At 40.6% G+C, this 17,146-nt stretch overlaps 4 protein-coding genes and 1 non-coding gene across 5 annotated transcripts; 3 read left to right on the top strand and 2 right to left on the bottom strand.

The window, feature by feature from the left end:
- The first annotated feature begins 35 nt into the window (after positions 1–35).
- LOC137828791 (transcription termination factor MTERF6, chloroplastic/mitochondrial) lies at positions 36–1,647 on the top strand. Its single transcript, XM_068635482.1, has 2 exons — positions 36–194; positions 506–1,647. Exon 2 carries the CDS (start codon positions 512–514, stop codon positions 1,520–1,522), a length of 1,011 nt encoding a protein of 336 aa, XP_068491583.1. The 5' UTR covers positions 36–194; positions 506–511; the 3' UTR covers positions 1,523–1,647.
- Positions 1,648–2,444: 797 nt separating this feature from the next.
- TRNAS-AGA (transfer RNA serine (anticodon AGA)) lies at positions 2,445–2,526 on the bottom strand. The gene has a single exon. It is a non-coding gene; the product is annotated as a tRNA-Ser (tRNA).
- Positions 2,527–5,043: 2,517 nt separating this feature from the next.
- On the bottom strand, positions 5,044–7,147 carry LOC137828988 (S-adenosylmethionine synthase 1). Its single transcript, XM_068635788.1, has 2 exons — positions 6,966–7,147; positions 5,044–6,540 (listed from the first exon to the last, which is right to left on the bottom strand). Exon 2 carries the CDS (start codon positions 6,536–6,538, stop codon positions 5,366–5,368), a length of 1,173 nt encoding a protein of 390 aa, XP_068491889.1. The 5' UTR covers positions 6,539–6,540; positions 6,966–7,147; the 3' UTR covers positions 5,044–5,365.
- A 5,393-nt stretch (positions 7,148–12,540) lies between these two features.
- On the top strand, positions 12,541–13,221 carry LOC137829293 (uncharacterized). Its single transcript, XM_068636097.1, has one exon. It carries the CDS (start codon positions 12,541–12,543, stop codon positions 13,219–13,221), a length of 681 nt encoding a protein of 226 aa, XP_068492198.1.
- Positions 13,222–13,497: 276 nt separating this feature from the next.
- Positions 13,498–14,799, top strand: LOC137829292 (uncharacterized). Its single transcript, XM_068636096.1, has 2 exons — positions 13,498–14,118; positions 14,467–14,799. Exons 1-2 carry the CDS (start codon positions 13,498–13,500, stop codon positions 14,797–14,799), a joined length of 954 nt encoding a protein of 317 aa, XP_068492197.1.
- The last annotated feature ends 2,347 nt before the right edge of the window (positions 14,800–17,146 follow it).

Below are 17,146 nucleotides of genomic sequence, written 5' to 3'. Positions count from 1 at the left end.
GTAATAAAAGATTTTGTTAAAGCACGTGTCAAAATCTGGAACATTTAATCAATCGAACGGTCGAAATATGAAACAGGGGAAGCTACAGACCTTATCTTTCAGTCGGGTCATTTTAATTTTTCTCCTACGCTCGTCCTCACTGTCAGTGTTGAAGCCTCTTCTCCTCCCACGCATGCATTCGGCTCAACCCTTCGGTAACTGACTCTTCATTCCACCATATCCATTTCTTAGTTATACCATTTCATTTTTCCTTTTCCTTTTTCAAACAATTTTTAATCTTCCAATGCAAAAATTTTCCAAACCCTTTTTTTTGTCCCTTGCAAAATTGTGAGTGTGAATAATCGGTTTCACATATCTGTTTGTGTTGAACAAAGTGTGATCTAACCTTTGAATTTGAATTGGAATGTGCTAAGTTGAGAGCTTCATGTTACTCTTCTGGTTCTATTGGTGTTTGCGTATGTAAGCTAAATTTTATTTCTTTATTCTCAAAATAAATTATTTTTAGTGTAAAATGGAGATCACGAGCAGCAATAACAGCTGCAGCAGCATGATGTGGTTTTTCAAAGATAAAGGGTTTGATGAGAACAGTGTGCAAGGAATTTTCCGACGGTGTAGGCGCCTTGAGGATGTGCATCAGGACAGAGCAAGTGAAAATTGGGAGTATTTGAGAAGCATTGGCATTGAAGAAAGAAAGTTGCCCACAATTGTTTCAAAATGCCCCAAGATTCTTGCGCTGGATCTTTATGACAAGATTATGCCCACGGTTGAGTGTCTCAGGACCCTGGGAACAAAACCACGTGAGGTTGCTACTGCCATAGCCAAGTTCCCTCACATACTCTCAAACAGTGTGGAAGAGAAGCTTTGTCCCCTTTTGGCCTTTTTTCAGGCTTTGGGTATCCCTGAAAAGCATATTGGGAAAATGATACTGCTCAACCCTAGGCTTATAAGCTACAGCATTGAAACAAAGTTGACTGAAATTGTGAACTTTCTTGCTAGCCTTGGTCTCAATAAAGATGGAATGATCGGAAAAGTTATAGTTAAGGACCCCTATATTATGGGTTATAGTATTGAGAAAAGACTCCGCCCTACTTCACAGTTCCTCAAGTCAATAGGTCTGAGTGAGCAGGATCTTCAAGCAGTGGCTGTGAACTTTCCAGCAATCTTGAGTAGAGATGTGAACAAGCTTTTGGTACCCAATTATACGTATCTAAAGAGGCGTGAATTTCAGGACAGACAGATAGTTGCTTTGGTGGTTGGTTTTCCTCCTATCTTGATCAAGAGCATCCAGAATTCATTAGAACCAAGGTTCAAATTTTTAGTAGATGTGATGGGAAGACAAGTTGATGAAGTTGTTGATTATCCTTGTTTCTTTCATCATGGCCTCAAGAGAAGAATAGAGCCACGGTACAAACTTCTAAAGGAGAGGAATTTAAATTGTAGCTTGAGTGAAATGTTGGATTGCAATAAGAAGAAGTTCTTCATGAAATTTGGCTTGTTAGAAGGACATGCCTTGTGTAACTAGGTCTAATCCCTATTTTATTGATTTTCATAATTAGTTAAATAGTTTATTGACATTTTTCTTCTGATGTGGTGTCCTGTAACTTCCAAGGATTTGTGATTCCATATAAGTTTGTTCTTTTGCTCAAATTCATAATCTCTTCATACATTATATCTAAGATGAAAGGTTATCCTTTAGATCAATGATTGAGATATGTTTGCCTGGAATGGGTACCGATTGTTCCTCTGCCATCATATGCATGTGAGTCACTAGATGAACCAGCTTTTTCATAGCTGCAAGGGAACATGCTTTTCAGTTTTCCACTAGGACACCGGCATATCATTGAATTGCATCGCATGAATTGGATTATGAAAGTGGAGAAAAGGTTTACAGGTTGGCTAGCTCCTTTTACCATATTTTTGCTGTATTTATTACATATCTGCCCTATTTTGTTACCAAGGTTGGCCTAGCTACTTTTACCATATTTTGGAAAATACCTTAAGAATTCTATAATCCAAAATAGATATTTCTAGATTATTTTCAGAATTGGTATAGCTTCATAATTCATTTTTCTTATAAAAGTAGGTTGCACCCTAAGTACAACATTCACTTTTTTTCTCGAGTATCTTAAGAATGTCTTAAGTGAATGGCCTTTTTCTTGACCATTTTCTTAAGTGTATAAGACTATCTTGATAGAAGGTAAGAAAGGAGAGAGAGTGCTTCAAAATTTCAAGAAATGGTGCTTCAAGTTATTTTATTAATTATAATTTAATAGGTAAATATAGGACATATAATAGTTTTTTATAAATATATGAAAAATTATGAATGAGTGATATTAAAAATAAAAAAAAAAAATATATATAATAATTTAAGTAATGGGATAGTTTTATAAATATATAAAAAGAGAAAACCAAAAATGCATATATAAAAGGTTTGATAAAAATTTCGTGAGCGGCAGGATTCGAACCTGCGCGGGCAAAGCCCACATGATTTCTAGTCATGCCCGATAACCACTCCGGCACGCCCACCTTTTGTTTATTTTCACAATATTTATTTATAAGTAGTAAATATAATAGAGCTACACGTGATATCACATTGCAACCTAACCACCGATTAACACGAACTTTGTCTCAAGGCTACTTTGAATGCCTTCGGTTCCCTTTATGAGCTAGAGATCTTACCATCAAGGAAGCCCAAAAGTGGAAAGACATGTGCAGCTATCTTCTTGGTCTTCTACCTAAGCTACATTCGTTAACATCTTCAAGTGTTTCACTTGTTCTCTCTAACTCAGAGGATGAAGAGATGGACTTAGGTCGTCTTTTGATGTTCCTTAAGGAGTAAAATAATTAAATTTTAAATAAAAAGAGGAGAAGAAAAAGATGTTAGATAAGGGGAAACTTATGTTAAGGGGAGCATAATAGTGAACACAAGTTTATTTTTTCTTTTATCGTAAAATTATTGTAATGAAATAAAATGTTGTCATTGTAAGATGTATAAACTCAAACAAGATTATATCAATCAAATATAATGAAAAGTCCTTTTTAGTGACAAAGTTTGAAATTCCATCAAACTTAAGCTATAATATGCTATTTTTTATAAGTTTGCATATTGTTTTGAAAATATTTTGAAAACTTGATATGTTATGTTATTTTATGAAAATCTCATGTTTTAAATTTTATTGTTTTAAAGCATCATCAAAAGAGGAGAGATTGTTAGGACATGCTTCAACACATTTGGATTTTTTTTATTAAGTGTTGTATAAATAAAGAATAAATCATAAAAACACTTTGTTTTGTAAATCGCAAGTTTTCTAAAAAGACAAATCATGTGAGACGTAGTGTGGTCCGTCCAATAGACGATACAAAATATGTGTTCTCTTTTGCTTCGTCTAATAAGCGAAGTTGTCATCGAATGATATGCATGCACACAATAGTTTAAGCAAATATTTTACCTAACAAAAATCTTTATGAGCTTGTTTTGTGTTGTAGATAATGTTTTCATCTTCACGTCTACCAAGAAGATCTTATAAAACACATGTTAATGTCAAAGATTTCTTAAATGACACACTATAAAGTTGTTTCACACCAACACACATTCTGACGCATCCCATGTCAACAGTAGAAGTGTTATCACAATCCTATGTTTTACTCCATTTTGGTTGACAACTCTCTAACTGGTTTGATAAGTCATGTAAGCTATCAAAATGTTACTTAAACAAGAGTTAAGTATTTAATGTTACATGAAATGCATCTAATGCATGTCTATGTTCATGCACGAACAGACAAAGCCTTGAAGATGAAATTTTTTAAGTGAAGTATCTCAACAAGTGTAGAAAAAGATTTACGATGACTATGTTTCTCAACTTGTTATTCAAAGAAATATTTCAAGTTGAAGACTAAGAAGAGAAGTCACTAAGAATTGCCAAAACGTTATCAAATTTGTACCCATAACTTCATAAACAATGTTTATGTTCGTATAACAATTGACTAGAGTGTTTAAATGTTGTATTTGTCAAAAGACGTGTCTTCTCTATTTAGTGAGCAAAACCTTGTGATATCTTAAATCACTTTATTCACCAAATCATTAGTTAGGAGTGATTGCTTTCTAAATAATGCTCGTGTTTAGGTTCGAGTGACTAAGTTCCAAAGAATACTTTGCTTTGTCTAGCAAGGAATTGAGTGTTCAAATAATACTTTGATTGTTTTAGCAAATAATATTTTGTTGTATCTTTGCAACATTAGTTTGCTTGTTGAAACTTTAGCAAGTTGATCAAGAACTAGATGTAATCTACATTTATAGATGAATCAATAAAATTCTTTGGATGAATTCTTCTTATCTTTAATATCCTTTATATTATATATTATAAATCTTGAACTAAATAAGGAAGGAGATTTTACTAGACTAAATTTAAAAAAAAAGATTGACTCAATCAACTAAAAAAAGTTGTATTTGTCAAAGTTTTTAAATACACAATTCAATCCTTATTTGTTATAGCTTTTGTAAAGTTGATTTGAAAACATTAATGCATAATAAATTTAATGTTATATAAATTTAATTATTCATGTGTTATTATTTTATCAACAAAAAAATCTCCTTTGTAAGACAAAGAAAATAAGCGTGTTAGTGAGAATCCATGTAAGGTTTGGTTTGAGTGGACGCCATCGTTGAGGTGTACATTTTATCATTTTGCCGTGGAAGAAGGTTGGGATCATCATCATGGGACGCTCGAGGAGAAATTATTCTACAGTTACATACATGTATTAAGTGTTTAGGTAAACTAAATAATATAACTACTTATATAATATTTAGATTAGTGTTGAGAATAACACTGACTTGGCAAGGAACACCACCTATACTTGGTAATGAACAATCTTGGAAAATATAATGCTTGCACCTTTTCTCTGTATGTGACATTTATCAACCATCCAACAATTTCTACTAATGCCAGAATGAAAACCTAACCATTATACCAGTAGAAATTAGAAAAAGTTTGCTGAAGTCTTTGCGATTTCGAACAATATGATAAAACAAAAGTGACAAAAGAATAAAATAAATGTGATTCTACGTTTATTCCACCCAGACAAAATTGGTTGCAGAACAATCAATATCCGAAAGGAGAGAAAAACAAAGCAACAATTAGAAATTTAAACAAAAATGGAAAGCGGTAGATAGCTAAAGCTGAATGCTCCTGTTGTGCGAACGCCTCCAGTTAGGACAGCACGTTTCTGCTCCTAATTTCTCATCCAAGCCGAAAAATACATCTTAAATGAAGTATGTACTCACGGAAGCTCCTTTATTATTTTCCTAAGACAAGATCAGAAAGATGATTACGATGACATCTTAAGAAACACCACCAACCCCAATCAATTAGGCAGTGGGCTTGAGCATCTTGACGGTCTCCCATGTGAAATCAGGATCATCTCGTCCAAAATGGCCATAAGCAGCAGTCTTCTGGTACCTGAAGTTGCCTCCCCTCATGAGGTCAAGATTGATGGAAATCATTCCAGGCCTAAAGTCAAAATTCTCCTTAATCAGAGCCAGAATATCACTGTCAGAAATCTTCCCTGTTTTATAGGTATCCACAAACACAGATAATGGCTCAGGCACTCCGATTGCGTAGGAAACCTGCACAATGCAGCGACGTGCAAGACCAGAAGCTACCACACTCTTTGCGGCTTGCCTCATAATGTATGCACCGCTCCTATCAACCTTGGTTGGATCCTTGCCTGAGAACGCACCTCCACCATGAGCACCCCACCCACCATAGGTATCAATGATGATCTTCCTCCCAGTGAGTCCTGCGTCTCCATGGGGTCCTCCAATCACAAACCTACCTGAAGGGTTGAGGTGGAAGATGGTCTTGTCATCCAGGTATTCAGCTGGGATCACAGGCTTTATCACATGCTCTTTCAAATCCTTTGCAATTTGTTCATTTGTGACGGTTTCATCATGTTGGGTCGAGATGAGGACTGTGTGCACACGGATAGGGACCATGGCCCCACCATCATTCCTGTACTCAACAGTCACTTGGGTTTTACCATCAGGCCTAAGCCACGCGCATGTCTTGTTCTTTCTCACTTCCGTCAGCTTGGCACCAAGTTTGGTAGCAAGCACATGAGTGAGTGGCATTAGTTCAGCTGTTTCGTCTGTGGCATACCCAAACATGTGCCCTTGGTCACCCGCTCCAATTTCCTCCGGCTTTTTGGACAAGTGACCGTGAACTCCCTGGGCAATGTCAGGGCTCTGTTGCTCAATGTTGACAAGAACGTTGCACTTATCAGCATCCAGACCAACATCAGCAGACACGAACCCAATGCCTCGGCAAGTGTCGCGAACTATTTTCTCGTAGTTCACCTTGGCCTTGGTTGTGATCTCACCAAACACCATCACCATGTTGGTTTTTGTGCAGGTTTCGCAGGCAACCTTGCTCTCTGGGTCTTGCTCCAGACAAGCATCGAGGATGGCATCAGAAACCTGGTCACAGATCTTGTCGGGGTGTCCCTCGTTTACAGATTCTGAGGTGAAGAGGAAGGTTTCCATTTCTGTTGTTCAATTCAAATAAAACAGTGTGGTGCATTACGTTCATGTTAATTGACTTAGATCAAACAAATTAACTTCAAATTGTAAAGGCAACTTCTACTGCATACATTTCAACGAAAAGGTTGGAGTTTATTATGTTTTTCAAATTCTGCTATCTTAACGACCTACAATCGCAGTTCGCAAGCATAAAAGAGAATCACATCGGGGATTCGCAAATGTCAGATCCAACGAGGATCAAAGACGTCGTAATTTACAATCATTTCGCATTGGCATTAGAAAATAATTAACAATAATGAATATGAATATTCAGTTATGACATAAACGAAACAAAATGTGAGATCTAAGTGCGAATTTATAAAATGGGAAAAGAGACAGAATAAGGATAAAGAGCATGCATTGAATTGAGATTAGGGAGAGAAATACATACCGTGTTTATTTTGGTGTTGAATAGAGAAGGAAAATGAGATGCGAAATTGAGGAGGAGGAGGAAGAGGAAGAGGAAGAGTTGAGATGGATTGTGTTATATGAACATATATTGGGAGAAGAGACAGAGAGAGAGATTACGTATACGAAAGACTCGTTCCATCTTCTCCCTATCTCTCTTATTTTGTGTCTAATCTAATTATTCTTTCCATTTATAACACATGTCTATTTTTCTTTTTAATTCTGCAACTGTTGTTTACATTTTCATACTCCTAAAATGGCATTCTCACATTACTTTAACTTCTAGCCTCACTTTATTCACTTACCTACTTTTTAATTCATTCAAATATTTAAAACACATAAATAGACTATATAATATAGAAAACTAAAACACGATCATAAAAAATACGCTATTCTCACTGATCATTAAGGAAAGAGTGTTTTTTTTTACCTTTCTCCATTAAAGAATGTTACTTAGTGTTCTAGAGATTTCACTAGATAAATGGGACACAAAATTTCACTCTCTATTCTATTCTATAATCTATCTTCCTTAATGGATGAAAAACATAGAAATGTTCATACTTAATAGGGAGTTGTTACATAGGAGACCTTGTTATTGTGTTAATAATTTATATAAATATAAACTCTATTATTCTACTAGACTTATCAAATAATAGTCATCATCAACAAATTTGCTTAATTAATATGATATAATTTATATTTTGGTTTTTTGACCATGATGGGGTTATTTTTTTTTGGTTTTTACTAAAATGGGTCCGTTTAAAAAAAATTACAAATTTAGGCAAGTCGTGCCAATTCGGCACGACTTCATATGTAGAAATCGTTCCAATTAGGCACGACTTCTGCCATGTCATAATGAAGTCGTGCCAACTTGGCACGACTTCTGCCCTGTCATACTGAAGTCGTGCCTGCCAACTTGGCACGACTTCTGCCCTGTCATACTGAAGTCGTGCCAACTTGGCACGACTTCTGCCCCGTCATATTGAAATCGTGCCAACTTGGCACGACTTCTGCCACGTCATTTTTTTAAAATTTTATTGTTTATATATTGGATAGTAAGTTATGTAATGTTAAAAATTAATTTGATACATAATTTTCTAAGAGTGTTAGTTTTAAGGAACAAAAAATTGGATAATCGTGTATGGATCATGTTTGACGGTAATGTAATACAATAACTTGATTATTTGATTAATTAAAAAATGAAGAAAATTGTTATTGAATTTGGAAATAAATAGATAAATGAAAAATTATTATATTTGGAAAATAAATAGAGAATTATTGTTGTGAATTTGCAAAATAAATAGTTTGAGAAGTAATGATTTTACAGAACACGTAATGATGAGAAGAAATTAATTTGTAACATTACATAACTTACTACCCAATATATAAACAATAAAATTAAAAATAAAATAAAAAAAGTTATGACGTGGCAGAAGTCGTGCCAAGTTGGCACCACTTCAATATGACAGGGCAGAAGTCGTGCCAAGTTGGCACGACTTCAGTATGACAGGGCAGAAGTCGTACCAAGTTGGCATGACTTTAGTATGACATGGCAGAAGTCGTGCCTAATTGGGACGACTTCTGCATATGAAGTCGTTCCAATTAGGCACGACTTGCCTAAATTTGTAATTTTTTTTAAACAGACCCCATTTTGGTAAAAACAAAAAAAAAATAACCCCATCATGGTCAAAAAACCTTATATTTTGTTTATATGCAAAATAAAAAGTTAAAATAATATTTGTAAGTATAGGTTAAAGGATATGCTATTTTAAACGAATTATAAATATCTTATTAGTGTTGGTTAGTTCTGATACTAGTTTTTAATAAATATTTAAATTTAAAATATTTGGAGTGAATTTAAATGGACATTAGATTGAATTAATATTAAACTAAATTTTCCTTAACGCTAATTTAACCAATGCCACTATGTTTTGGACACAAAATCAACACTATTAGGCAATTAATATGAAAAAAAATTGTTATTGTGTTGACTTTTATACCACACTAATCGTCTAATTTAGTGTAGTTAGTATAGTACATAGGTGCAAATTCCCCACGCGCAGCACCTAAATTTAAAAAATTCAGGCTGGTTGTAATTGAATATATTTTAATTAAGGATATAAATAATGACAATACACAAATTTATTTCCTAGACAAAAAGCATTAAAAATTTGGAATGTGGCATGTTATTATTACTGATATGGTCTTGCCATCTCCGAGAGTGTAGCCGAATAATGTCCTGAAATTATGGCCAGGGTCGCTGTGGACCAAGTTATTATTCACCATCGTTTACAATATTCTTATTCCTCCTAAGTTGATTTTTGTATATGTACTATAGATGATTTAAGTTGTATTATTATAATATCTAAAATAGTTAGTGTCACTTTTCATTATCTCACTATAGTTTTTTTTTACTTATTTCTAGTTTCTTTATTTCAATCTACCATATGGCCTACCTTTTTCTTTCCTATATATCCAAAGAGAAATTGCAAAGTGAGGAAGAATCAGACAATCCTGGAAAGGTTGAAGATTTAAATTCTATAGAAATTGTAGTTAGTTTTCCTGAAACCTGGCCAAATTTATATTTGAACACAATTAAATATATCTTTCATTATCGCATTCTGTTCTAAATTATGTTATGCTTATGAAGGGGTGTTACGTATATAATTGTGCACATGAGGTTTTAGTGATAAGAACTAAGAAGTCCATGTAAATACGACCTTCCCTCCATAACCTTTTTTCAAACAATAACTTGATATTTCGCTTCAATTGCTCTCAACTCTTTCGTGCCAACTTGAAAACGTAGTAAGTCATCAAGTAACACATGTAAAACTTACAGAGCTCGGCAAAACGAATTTTTATCCTGGTTCTTGTGAGTGTGGCTTTGACAACAAAAACCACTAAAAGAATACAAAAATGAAGGAGGCTACAATTCTTCCCTTATTTATACAATGATTGTAAGATAGCTTGGCTGGTGTGACCGAAATGCTATGAATGGGTGGGGTGACCTCGATCATTCATTATGATCTGTTCTCGCCAGTTGACTCAGTTGTCGTTGACTTCAGAGGCAGATGGTGACTCCTATTTTTGGTGGTTTCTGTTCTCTCCTTGGGTGATCGAGAGTGGCTCCGTTGAAACAGAGGGGACCCTACCTGTTGATTGCATTCCGACGATCAAGTCAGTATTGGGCTACGAAACAATAAGTATGTAAAACAGTTTCAGTCTTAGAAACGACGTACCTTTCTAGGGTTCTTACCACCCTTTTTATAGGCTGTATCTAGGTCAACTTCCCTGTCCCATGAGGATCTTTCCTTAAGTGGAATTAGGGTTACTAACCAGCTTAGCGCAACCACTGCACATGACTTTCCTCTTATGGAGTGCAAAATCCTAACAGGATGGTCGCTAGAATACCAATTCATGCACCAACGTTGCGGGGCCATCTGTTCTATAGATGCCCTAATTATTCACGTGCCATGCATGCAGTCTTCCCTGGAAACCCTAACCCTTATGCGCCTTAACGCCTCCAGAGAACACTTACTTGTGTTATACCTAAACGTACTATACACACCTTATGCATGAGCCCTATCGTGATTTAGATCTTTCTTCTATATGGATGATAGCTCATTATTATTTATGGGGCCCACTTACATGGCCCATCAACGCGACCAGACCACCAAGGTCCGATGTCAACGTCTGATGTCGATGTCTGAGGTTTGGCCAGTACACAAGCTCCCAGGCTCGAGCTGTAACTTATTTCAGCGAAGAGACTAAGTGATCGCCCGCGGCGACCTATGTGGCGAATGAGTGACAGGCCGTGCACAATGCGATAAGGTGACATTTCACCAGCGTACACGTGGCAAGTTCAACGGCCGAGGCTTGTTGTCGCTTGCGCTTCTCGTATACCTTAAACCCCTCAACCCTTACGCTCCTTTCACTGTTCCATTACTTTTGTTAGGCATTTCTTCGAAACCTTTCCTTTCTCAGAACGCTTTGTCTTCCTTCCTTACTCACCTCAACTCCTTGAAGCACAATCACTCCAAGGTATGCTTTTTATTTCATTATCGCCTTTGTTTTATCATTCCGATGCTCTTGGTATGCTTTAACTATTCTGGGACTATTTAGGTTTTCCGCATTTTATGATTACTGTTCTTCGTTTTCATGCTTATCTGCTTTTCAAATGTTTTAAAGTGCACACATTTCCATCTTTGAACTTTGTGTTTTTTCTCCTTTTTCCTTCTCATTTTTTGTGATGGCTCGATCAAACCCTATTCCAAACCCACAGACATAGGCGTCCTCGAGCCTGGGGGGCAAGTGTACTGGTATGGGCGAGACCGAGATTCGATCTCCCTGATCAAGATTCGGTCTTCCTGACCGAGACCAGGGAAACCTGCCTGAGACCATGGACATCTGGCCGAGACGAGGGAAACCACCACGGATGGCCCGACCGACTGACACATAAATCCATTAACGCTAAAACCAAGGTTAGTGAAGCTAATATGTCATTAAGGAATAGGTAATACACCCATAAGTGTGATCCATTCCACTAATTAGGCCCAATAAGGTAAGCCTGTTAAAATAATATAAATAACACTTTCCAAGGAGAAAGATATGCCATTTATTACTGTGCACCTACCTGAGTGCCGATCACCCGCTTTACTGACTTGAGCGTTAGAGTGCCTTCTGCAGGTACCCCCCCATTCGGTATTCACCCGAGACCAAGAGCCAAAGAAGAGACACGGAGGCGAGAAGGATCCCAGCCAAGCACCTAGCAACCTGCCCGACCGAAGGAGGAAGACGAAGACTTCAATATTTCTCTAGGTCCCATCTCCCTAGCAGGAACAATTGGCGTCCACCGTGGAAAGGATTATTGATGCCGACCAGGAAATGCTGCTGATTTCTCTCCAGAGAGAGATGACCGAGATGAAGAGGAGGACAGAGGAAGCTATCCAGAAGAATGAACAAAAGATGCAAGACCTCCGAAGGGAGAATGACGAGATGAAGAAGAAGCTGATGGAGGGAGGACCATCCACTGAACCGACCAATGTGGTCGACAGGTCCTTCGCTTCTCCTTCCCGCCCGAGACCGGTGGAGGAGACAAAAGACAAGATTCTCACCCACGAGATGAGGGAGAATCCTTTCTGAACAGGTCGGCCAAGACGACCATCACCACGGACTCGGCCCGTCGACACCCGTTCACCAACACTATCATTGAAGTCCCACTACCATACAAGTGAAAGGGTTTCTACCGAGATCGATATGACGGGTCTACCGACCCGGACAAGCATATTGATGCATATACCACCCATATGAGTCTCTACACCTCAGACGATGCAATTTTGTGCCGAGTGTTGCCCACGTCGCTGAAGGGGGCAACCCTCAGCTGGTTCACCAAGCTCTCACCCAACCCCATTGATAGCTTTGCCACGCTCGTGACAAAGTTCGAAACTTAGTTCGCCACCAGCAGGCCACATCACTTGACCTCTATCGCCCTGGTAGGCATCCGCGAGGAGAAGGGAGAGTCACTGAGAACTTTTGTTGATAGGTTCAGCAAAGTGGCAATGAGCATCCGGAACCTCAGCCCGGACATTGCCATGCATCACATGCTGACGACCCTATGCCCAGGATCTTTTGCTGATAACCTGTGCATGCAGCCGGTCGACAGCCTGAATGAGTTGAGGAAGAGAGCTGCTAAGTATATGCAGTTGGAGGAACTCAGGGAGTTCCGTAACCAAGACCGAGTCGAGGCTACTGGAGAGAAGAACAAGGAAGAGAAATACCGCCAAGGCCGGTCAGGCCAGCGGGGTGATAGGCGCAGAGATAATAAAGAGCGATCAATCCGATTCTCGAGGTACACACCCTTGACGACCGAGAGGAGAAGAATTCTGGACGAGGCACTCAACGCCAAGTTGATCCCTCCTCCCAGAAAAGTGGCCAGTCCAAACAATGCCGACCGAAGGAAACAATGCCGGTACCACCAGAACAGTGGACACTCCACTGAGGAATGTCAGGCCTTGAAAGAAACGATTGAGGAGCTCATCCAGGTCGGGCACCTGCGCCGATTCGTCAGGAATGGCCGAGACACAAGACGCTCACCTCGCAGAGAGGAGCCCTCTAAGAGAACGAGATCACCTCCCCAAGGCCGAGACGACCAAGACCATAGGGACGACCGCCGGTCTTATAGAGACGACCCTCCCCGCAGGGACGACCCTCCGAGGGAGGCCGATAGAGGAGGTAACTGAGAGGTTATCAACACTATAGCCGGCGGCTTCGCCGGAGGAGGGAGCACCAACAACGCCTGGAAGAAATACCTTCGGGCGGTGCACCAGGTGAATGTGGTAACATTTCGATCGAGGATGCCACCCATCACCTTCACGGATGAAGACTTCAAGGGCGTGGATTATCGCCAGGACGACCCTATGGTGATATCGATCGATATAGACTGATTCACCACCAGGAAGACCCTTGTCGACCAAGGGAGTTCAGTAGACATCCTCTACTGGAAAACGTTCAAATCCATGAGGATACCCAAAGCCGAGATGATGCCCTATGACGACCATGTTGTCGGGTTCTCGGGTGAAAGGGTGGGTACCAAGGGCTACATTGAGCTCTACACCACCTTCGTCCAGGAGAAGAATACCAAAATCATAAGGATCCGGTATATGGTCATCGATGCCAATACTTCCTACAACATCCTCCTCGGCCGACCATCCATCAACCGGATGATGGCCATCGTATCGACCCCTCACCTGGTAATGAAGTTCCCTTCGAAGACGTGGGACATTCTCACTGTCCACGTGGACCAGAAAGAGGCACGAGAGTGCTATGCCGAAAGCCTCCGGGTGGAGCCCTTAAGGAACGACATCTCTCCCAAGAAAAAGTCCTCCCGAAAGGTTCGCTCACCCAGGGAGGCCCGACCGATGTCAATTGAGCCAATCGTCGTGTTGGTAGACTTTGACCCCTGGGCGATCGAGGACAGACTGGAGGCAAGGGAAGAGCTGAGGAGGGTACCCCTCCTAGATGAAGAACACAACACTACTGTAGGGACGACCATGGCAGCTGCCGAGGCCAAGATCATGCACGCCGCGCTAAAAAAGAATATAGACATGTTCGCGTGGATACCGGCCGACATGCCGGGGGTGAGCCCGGACATCATCACCCATAGATTGTCAATATTTAAAGAAGCTCGACCGATCTCCCAGAATAAGAGAGACTTGGGCGATAAAAAACGTCTAGCAGCGAAAGCAGAGGCCGAAAAGTTTCTGTCGACCGGGTTCATACGGGAGGCCTGGTACACGACTTGGCTGGCAAACGTCGTCATGGTCACCAAGCCGAACGACAACTAGAGGATGTGCGTCGACTACAGAAACCTCAACAACGCATGTCCGAAAGACTCCTACCCCCTACCCAACAACGACCGCCTGGTGGACAGGGCGACCGACCATAAAATCTTGAGTTTCTTAGATGCTTATTCTGTCTATAACCAGATAAGTATGCACCCCAAAGACAAGGAGGAGACGAACTTCATGATGGTCGACACCAACTACTATTATGAGGTCATGCCGTTCGACCTCAAGAACACAGGGGCGACCTACCTACGCCTCATGGACAAGATCTTCATAGGTCTGATCAACCGGTCGGTAGAGGTATATGTGGATGACATAGTAGTGAAGTCCGACTCCTTCGAACAACATGTGAAGGACCTCGACGAGGTGTTCAAGGCCATTAGAGGGGCCAATATGAAGCTCAACCTGAGAAGTGTACATTTGGGGTTGAGGGAGGGATGTTTCTGGGCTTCATGCTCACCCACAGGGGGATAGAGGCCAACCCTGATAAATGTCAAGTTATACTTAGCATGAGAAGTCCAAAGAACATCAAGGAGGTATAGCAACTCCTAGGGCGCCTGACTGCCCTCTCCAGATTCATCCCCCGTCTGGCCGAGAAGACGAGACCGATGGTCCAGTTCCTTCGAAAGGCCGCCAAGTTCAACTGGGACGACAAATGCGAAGAGATCTTCAAGCAGTTCAAGGAATTCCTGACATCCTCATCCGTCATCCAGAAGCCGAGACCCGAGCACCCAATCCTGGTGTACCTGGCCGTCTTGGAGGAAGCAGTCAGTGCTGCTTTGGTGCAGGAGGCCGAGAGCGAGGAACGACCGGTGTACTTCGTCAGCCGAACCCTCCACGCGGTCGAGACGAGGTACCAAATGATCGAGAATGTGGATCTCTCCTTAGTCCTCACAACAAGATGGATGCGCCCCTACTTCCAAAATCACTCGATAACTGTAAGGACCGACTACCCTAATTTTAAAATTTCTAAGTCGGACCTTGCAGGGAGAATGATAGGCTGGTCGGTCGAGTTGTCCGAGTTTGACATTCATTATGAACCGAGGGGAGCCATCAAGTCTCAGTGCCTGACCGACTTCTTGGCCGAGCTGACACCACTACCCACCCTCTTGGGCGGGTGGACGCTCTACGTAGACGACTCATCCAAAAAATGTAGTAATAATTGGCTTTAAAATGAACAAAATTGGTTTCCCGAGGCGTGAGTAATCACTGTTCATAAGGACTTATCCGCGATGTATTGCGCAAGTCCCCCAGGATACAACAGGAACTTCCCGGAGATTTTCGAGGATCAGAACTAGCAAGTTACTCTTAAAAGAGTAATACCCAATGGAACCCAATATAAAATTAAAATAAAATAAAGTAAGTGTGAAGAGAGAAAGTGGAAAAATGAGAGGAGAAAAAAGGCTTCACCGTGGTGGGTGAAGAAGATGAAAAGAGTGAATGAGAGAGATGTGATTTTGAAGAGGATGGAACCCCTCTTTATATAGGGAGAGGAATCAAATGTTTTTTCCATCTCCATAACTGATTTTAATTTACTGTGGCAACTAAATTGTTTTTGTTACACGTTCACAACTCCATTTGACATTTTCTTCAATCCACGTTCTCCAACAACTTCTGCAAGACCAGGCACCGTGGGTTTGCAATATCTACTTTTTGTTTCTTTGCAATATATACTTTCTGTTTACAACAAAAAATAGCCTACGGAGTAGGAGTCGTCCTGGAAGGACCAGGTGACCTCCTCTTGGAGCAAACACTTCAGTTCGGGTTTAGGGCGACTAACAACTAGGCCGAGTACGAGGCCTTGCTTGCTGGGCTAAACTTAGCGTACGACATGAGAGCACGCGAGGTTCTGTGGAGAAGCGACTCCCAAGTAATGGTCGGCCAGGTCAAAGGAGAGTTTGAGGTGAAGGAGTCTCTACTGCAACGATACTACCACGCGACCAAAAATAATATTGCTTGGTTCAACAAAGCACCCTTGGAGCACATACCGAGGGAGGAAATCAAAAGGGTTGACATATTGTCCAAGCTGTCGATCACCAAGAAGAAGAGCCACTAGAAATTAGTCATACAGATATGGTTGAGGCACTCCAATGTGTCCAAGACCGAATGCCTAGCAATAGACAAGGCCGAAATGGATAACTAGATGACACCCATCATCCAGTACCTGGAGGATGGCACATGCAAGCCAAAACTAGAAAAAAGAATGAAGCAACAGTGTGCTCGGTACACCATGATCAACGATGTCTTGTACCGAAAGAGGATACTCGGCCCCTCTACTGAAGTGCATCACCAACAAACGGGCCGAGTATATCCTGACCGAGATCCCCAAGGGGGTCTATGGAAATCACTCAGGGGCGAGGACGATGGCCGCTAAGGTCCTGAGGGCTGGCTACTACTGGCCGACCGTCCAGGACGACTATGCTGAGTACGTAAAGAAATGTGCTAAGTGTCAGGAGTTCGACCCTTTCCACCACACAAGGTCGGAAGAGTTGCACAGTATTATCTCCCCATGGTCGTTCGCCATCTGGGAGATGGACATTATCGGTCCCTTTGCGCCAGGAAAAGGGCAAACCAAGTTCCTCCTGGTGGGAGTCAACTACTTCACCAAATGGATCGAGGTCGAACCCCTTGCATCCATCTCAACCAAAAATGTTCAAAATTTCGTATGGAGGAGCATTGTTTGCCGATTCGGTGTCCCGCACACAATAATAATTGATAATGGCCGACAATTCATTGACCGAGGCTTGCAGTCCTTTTATGAAGAACTGGGTATCAAGTCAGTTACGACCTCGATAGAACACCTGCAAACCAACGGACAGGC

Source organism: Phaseolus vulgaris, chromosome 7, assembly GCF_000499845.2.
Source record: "Phaseolus vulgaris cultivar G19833 chromosome 7, P. vulgaris v2.0, whole genome shotgun sequence".
Taxonomy (NCBI): Eukaryota; Viridiplantae; Streptophyta; class Magnoliopsida; order Fabales; family Fabaceae; genus Phaseolus; species Phaseolus vulgaris.
Note: the sequence above shows the minus strand (reverse complement) of the source record. Positions and strands in the feature narration are given on the sequence as shown.

Bases quoted from the DNA above. Each gene is read 5' to 3' on its own strand.
- LOC137828791 (XM_068635482.1), top strand. From the start codon at position 512: ATGGAGATCACGAGCAGCAATAACAGCTGCAGCAGCATGATGTGGTTT.
- LOC137828988 (XM_068635788.1), bottom strand. From the start codon at position 6,538: ATGGAAACCTTCCTCTTCACCTCAGAATCTGTAAACGAGGGACACCCC.
- LOC137829292 (XM_068636096.1), top strand. From the start codon at position 13,498: ATGAGGATACCCAAAGCCGAGATGATGCCCTATGACGACCATGTTGTC. The intron at 14,119-14,466 runs GTGAGCCCGGAC...GTCTATAACCAG, and splicing joins TACCGGCCGACATGCCGGGG to ATAAGTATGCACCCCAAAGA.
- LOC137829293 (XM_068636097.1), top strand. From the start codon at position 12,541: ATGAGCATCCGGAACCTCAGCCCGGACATTGCCATGCATCACATGCTG.